This window comes from Phragmites australis, chromosome 14 (assembly GCF_958298935.1).
Source record: "Phragmites australis chromosome 14, lpPhrAust1.1, whole genome shotgun sequence".
Classification (NCBI taxonomy): domain Eukaryota; kingdom Viridiplantae; phylum Streptophyta; class Magnoliopsida; order Poales; family Poaceae; genus Phragmites; species Phragmites australis.
The window spans coordinates 5149111-5155110 of record NC_084934.1 but is presented as its reverse complement, the minus strand read 5'-3'; the positions used below and the strand labels follow the sequence as shown (position 1 = coordinate 5155110).

Sequence of the window (6000 nt, the reverse complement as noted above, 5' to 3'; positions counted from 1 at the left end):
GAGCGACGAGTCGAGGAGAGCGACGAAAAAAAACAGTTCGCTGTTGAGATTGTAATGGCATGGGTAGGTAAATACATCAAAATCCATGCTCACGTTAGTTTGCCTAAATTTCACAATCTGTAAAAGCTGCTCTCCATCGAATTATAGGATTATGGCAATCTAGGAAGCAAATTGTAGGATTCTAACCCCAAAAGTTACTAGTTTGTTTCTACTTCAGATTATAAAAGCTGTATTCCACAATTCACAGTGAAAACAAACAGACCTTACTCGAAATAAGTACAGGGAATTCACTACAGTGTTTGATTAATTTTATCTCCAAAACTTAGAGGTAAAAGAACAAAAAATAAAGAAATATAAAAAGAAAATATCTAAATACAGCAATTTAGCATAAGCATGGGAAGCCAGAGCATTACCATGAGACCAATCTGTTGTAGAAATTAGATTTTCCAGATATGTTTTCTTTATACAAGCCATGTCAGGTTTAAAACTAAATAGCAAAAAGACAAAATTCCCATGACTAAAATGCAAGAAACACGAAAGCAAGAACTGGAAGAAACAACCAATCTACAGAGCAAGCCAGCACACCGTTTTCTTATACGGTTCGCCCCGAAATTAGGCTCCTCTACTGCTTCCTAGCCGCCGGATTAATCTTTCCCTCCACTGAGGTTGGTCACCCTCGATGCTCTAAATTTCTGAAATCTCTTTCATATAAGATTTTTTATTTCTATTTTAGGTGTTTCGACGTGGTAAAAAAATTATTTGGTTCTTTATTTCCTTGAGTTTCTTGGATGTTGACCTATAATCCTTTCCAGATTGGTTTGAAGAACAGCCCAATTGGGGGGGTTCATTAGAAGTAACTCGATTTTATTATACGTGTTCTTGGATCGGCAAGGCGATTAGGCGAGTTGGTTGGTTGGTTTTCTGCAGGCGAGAAGTGCTTAGAGCAGGTTTCTCCGATTTATTTCACGCCAAAGTTTATATTTTGTTGTAAATGTGCATTAAAAATCCTGTCTATGTGTTCTCTGAGTCCCGAATCCAATTTGTGCTGCTGGTGCTTTCTGTCATTTTTCTTGTTAGACATCAGATTTGGTTCTCCAAATCGAGGTCCGAAGAGAGTTCTTGAGGTGATTTGTTAGTGCTCTCGGATCTGCAAGGCCCAATGTTTGGTTTGTTGCAGGTCATAACAGTTCGTAGTTAATTATTTTGGAATTTCTTTCCAAGTTGAAGTTTGATTGGATTGGGATTAAATCAAGTCTTCTAGTTGATTCTCACACATTTTTGGATCAAAGATTCAAACAAGCCAACTCTTTTGTATCTATTTTAGAAAAAAATTCGTTTGTATCTTTGTTTATTTCTTCTCTCATTTAAGTTCCTATTCCATCTGACAGATTACTGGTGGTTTGACTTTTCCTAGGACGAAGGTTTCCATCTTGTAGGGATTCTTCTATGTAGAACTTTCTTATTTGGGATGTTGTTCCTAGTTCTTAGCCTCTTAGCAAAAAAATCAGAGCAAGAGGCTGTTTCGCTAAGTTGGTTTTAGTTATCTTGTTTAGGTAATTTCAGTTAACATCCAGTAACAGATATGGGATTGAATCTTTTCCCCCCAATACTGCTTCATATAGGAACTGATTTCCTTACGATTTCATAAAAATTTGTAGTTGACCCAGCTATTTTAAGGCTTCTCGATTTTAGTTGTTTTTCTCACACATGAATGTTTCGTTGCTGCTCACAACCTGAAAACAATAAGCTCTTACTGTGAATTTTATGCCTGGGCTTGTGGGGCTTAGATGAGGAACTTCAAACTTGGTTGTTTAAGAAGGTTCAAGTCCAGATAGTCAGCTAAGTAGTTTCAAGAAGGCATCTCAGAATGAGGGGACAAAATCTTGCTTCTAATGGCACTATGCTATGAATGCTCTTGAATCATGTTTACCAAACATTTCATGGTTCATGTTGGCAGCCTTGAATGTTGGACACAATGAACTAGGAGCTGTTTCATTTATTGGACTTTATCAATTTATTTGCCCATCCAGATTCTTGGACTGTGCCTTCTGTTCTTTTACTGTGTTCCTTGTTCAATCGGTGTGCATATCTTTGTGTCTCACTGACTTGCTTCATTGTTATTGTATCAACAAACACCGGTAGCCCCTTTGTTCTAATCTGATTAGGCATAGCACTATACCACTAGGATACTTGTTTCAGTTTGATGATTGTATGGTCTCTTAGACTTTCTGCTCTCAACACATTTATCAACGACGAACTTTATCTTCCACTTGTACGCTTTACCTACAATACGATAATTTAGGCCCTTACCAAACGAGGTCTTTGTTTTCTTATCTATTCATGTTTTCATATTCTTCCCTGTGTGCTAGTGCTTCTTTTGACTTTTCCTAATGGTCTGCCTTAGCAGGGTCAGGCTTATAGTGAGATATGATGAAGCTAAATAGTAGAAGACTGCAGTTCTATAGGGACTATCAGCCTACAGCTAAGAAGATGCAGAAAGAAGATGTTAGGCCTCATCGACCAGTTGATCTCAGAAAAAGTAGATGGGTTCTTGGTGACATAGCGGAGGTTTTGGATCGTAACTCATGGAGGCTTGGGAAGATTGCAGAGGTACTGAAGAATGACTATGTCGTCATCAAGCTAATGGGTTGCATCCAACTGAGGGAATTCCACATATCTTGCTTGAGGGTTCCACATGCTTATCATAGCAAACAGTTGACTGTAAAAGACAGGGTGAGATGCTGTTTAGAATTTATATTTTGTAGTTAACATCTGCAAGGTATATGCTTCTAGTTCTAGTTTTCCCTAAATGAAATGGTACCGTTGCATGTGTTTGAACTTCAAACCAAAAAAATTACTTCATGACATACATATGTTTCATTTCCAAATTAGGAGTTTGGATCTTGGACTAAGTTGAGATAAATACTGCAGCCTTTTTACTTTATAAGGTTTGGTTCCTGCGATTCTGAAAGCACTAACACTTGTTGAAACTTGAAATTTGAAGATTTCCAATCCTCCAATTATGTTAGGCTGAACATTTCTTTCTATAGTAATTTTGCACTACAAGAGGTCACCGATGATGAATCAGTGTTATCTGTCAACCATGAGCACTTGCTTGACTTCAGTATATGGCATAAGAAATCTCTGTATTATACTTTCATTACCACTGTAAGTTTCTTTTGCCTTTCTTTAAGAAAGTATTTCATCGACATCATTCCCTTTTACAGGTCTCAGAGCTGATTAAGCCAAGCCGACTTGCTAATCGCTCCATTCATCACTCGAAATTTGTGATGGAACAGGATCATCAAGCCCGTGAAGAGGATGGTCACAATACTAAAAGGCACAGGGCAGCCAATCTTTTTCCTTCAACTAGTGCTAGAATTGTGAAGAGAAAACTAGAAGGAAGTAGTATGGCACCTAATGATTTAGTTAGAAGAACAAACAAGAAAAGGAAAGTAGCTACATATGAAGCTCATCAGCCAACCAAGAAAGTCTTGCCTCTGAAGGTATCTGCTAGGAATGACATCGATGGCGATCACTTGTATAGATCTTTTAGTGACAGACACAATGGTCTTGCCAAGAATAAGTTTACTAAGACAAAATCAGATCATGAAGTTCTTCATTCGTCTCAAATACCTTTGCATGTCAGAGAAGAGAATGAGTGCTCGGTGGCTAGTTGTAGCGCGGATTGCTTGGAGTACTCTATCAATGATGACCAGCAATCAGTTGGACTAGGCAGTTGCTTTCCTGATGATGCTATGTCTGCATGTCTGACTAGATCTTGGCGGGAGAATAACAATGTGCATGGCTCTGATTTAGATATGAATGTGCATGATCTGGAGCTACAAGCATACCAGTTGACAGTTAGAGCTTTCTATGTCTCGGGACCTCTGACATGGGAGCAAGAGTCGCTCCTGACAAACCTGCGCCTGTCGCTTAACATCTCAAATGAGGAGCACTTGCTTCAGTTGAGGCGACTCTTATCTTCTTGATTTCTTTGATCTTCTCCAATGCCAGTTTAGTTGAGGACGTGAGTCTGTGCATCTGCTGGAACTGCAAAACTAATGCGCTCTTCGCTTATCTGTATACATCTTGTAGAGATCTCTACAGCTAGTAGCGCCTTTTTCTACCTCAATGGTGTTGTATATATGAAAGTGTTCGAAGAAATTTACCTATAGTTGCTGTACTTCACATTTTCACCAAACCTGGGAATTTCTGTTTAATAGTTTTACTTTTCAGGAACATATGAGTTATCTAGAATTTGTTCTAATTGAATTTTGAGTTAGCTACTTTAATGTTCGAGATTTGAGTATCTGTTAGAATAGGTGATTTTACTGAGTCTATCTTCTCTTTGGTATCATTCTGTATATTGCTGGTTGTAAACTTGTAATTTCCCCATCGATTGGTTCTGTATCAGATGTATCCTGAGGGTGATCTTGTCAGGTTATTATCTGATTCAAAAGTCAGAACCAAGCTGAAAAATGCAACTTTCTTTTTCTTCTGAGTATAAAATGTGAAGTTCTTGAAAGATAATATTTTTTTTTAGTATTGATACTGCTGTATATAATTTCCTTGCCATGTGTTACGCTTTATCCTCTTATATGCTGTGATTACACAGATTTCTGGACAGTGGATGAACACCACTTTATGTGAAAGAGATAGGTGCAAGAGACAGTGTACTGAAGCCTAAGAACAAGATGCTTGGGTCCTTCTCTCTCCCCTCATGAAAGGCATGTCTGGATTTTGTATGTACTATCAAGTGAGGGTTCATGTCATTGTCACCATTCATGAATTATGATAAGATTGAGTACACCAGCAAATACTTTGTGGGCAAATGTGTCCATGTCCTTCTGAAGTTCAAATTTTGTATATATGCCCCTATGGACCATAAGTTTATATTTATTCTTGAAAAAACTTTCAACTTAAATTCAACCAAAAAATTCAATTTAAATCTAATTCAATTTAATTTTCATTTTAGCCTGTTTCGTGATATTGGTAGGCTCACTAATAGGCTTGGCAATGGGTCGGGTCCCCACGGGTTTTACACCCGGTAGGGGGCGGAGGCGGGTGCAATTTTTATCTCACGAGGGTCGGGGGTCGGGGGCTCGATTGATGGTCAGGGTGGGGAGGGTTTCACCCATCCATCGGTCGCAGCTGCCACCTGCCAGACCAGGTGCCAAATGCCCTTCGGCCTCCGCTCCTTGGCTCCCGCGATCTCACATACCTCGACGCCACTTGCTGGTGAAAGGACAATGATGTCGCCTAGAGTGGGGGTGAATAGGCGTTTTTACAAAAATTCGTCCCATTTTTACCGTTGATCTAAATTTGCAGCGGAATATAAACTAACGGGTTTTTCACAAGTGAAAAACCTAAATATGCTAGGCTCAATTAGTGCATAATCACCCTAAATAAGTGTGAAAATTACAATCCTAAGGTGACAAAAATTACTCTAATCTAGCGAGAGATGCAATAAAACTTAAATTGAAAAAGGCTAAAAACACTGTTCATATACCACAAGCACAGAAGCTCACCGGCGACACCTAGTCGGCTAGGAGGCTTCACCTCCAAGAGTAACAAACGCTTCGAGAACTTCTTGTCGAGAACTCAAATGCTCAAGATTGGATTTTAGCTCACATGCACTCAATCTTCCAATCTCACAACCCAATTCTCTTTTCTTCTCAAATCACACACTAGATTGGAGTGGGAAGGAGTTCTTTTGGCTCTAAAGGATGTTCTTTTCGTGCCCCTTGCAGCAGCCTCAAAGGATGGGGTGAGTGGGGTATAAATAGCCCACTTCAAATAACTAGATGTTACTGTTTTGACACACCTACCCCGGAGTATCCGGTGAACACCGGAGTCTTCGGCCTAAAATCCAAAACGGCGTCAGAACGGTCAGAACTGTGTCAGAACTAGCCGTTAGGCTCTTTTCTGGACTTTACCGGAGTATCCGGCCTACACCGGAGTCTCCGGTCGTCACTTAACACAGAAAACAGCCCCGGA

The 6000-nt window shown here is 39.5% G+C and overlaps 1 protein-coding gene across 4 annotated transcripts; it reads left to right on the top strand.

The window, feature by feature from the left end:
- Window positions 1-500: 500 nt before the first annotated feature.
- Window positions 501-4299, top strand: LOC133891653 (uncharacterized). 4 transcript variants are annotated; one of them, XM_062332386.1, is made up of 4 exons: window positions 501-665; window positions 813-947; window positions 2408-2733; window positions 3228-4299. In XM_062332386.1, exons 3-4 carry the CDS (start codon window positions 2428-2430, stop codon window positions 3990-3992), a joined length of 1071 nt encoding a protein of 356 aa, XP_062188370.1. In that variant the 5' UTR covers window positions 501-665; window positions 813-947; window positions 2408-2427; the 3' UTR covers window positions 3993-4299. The 4 variants fall into 4 exon arrangements, with proteins under 4 accessions (XP_062188370.1, XP_062188371.1, XP_062188369.1 ...); XM_062332387.1 differs by having other exon boundaries at window positions 2405-2733; XM_062332385.1 differs by lacking the exon at window positions 813-947.
- The last annotated feature ends 1701 nt before the right edge of the window (window positions 4300-6000 follow it).

What these genes read in the sequence shown, in the direction of transcription:
- LOC133891653 (XM_062332385.1), top strand. Translation starts at nt 2,428, where the DNA reads ATGATGAAGCTAAATAGTAGAAGACTGCAGTTCTATAGGGACTATCAG. An exon ending in AGTTGACTGTAAAAGACAGG is followed by an intron (nt 2,734 to 3,227) that starts GTGAGATGCTGT and finishes TCCCTTTTACAG; the next exon opens with GTCTCAGAGCTGATTAAGCC.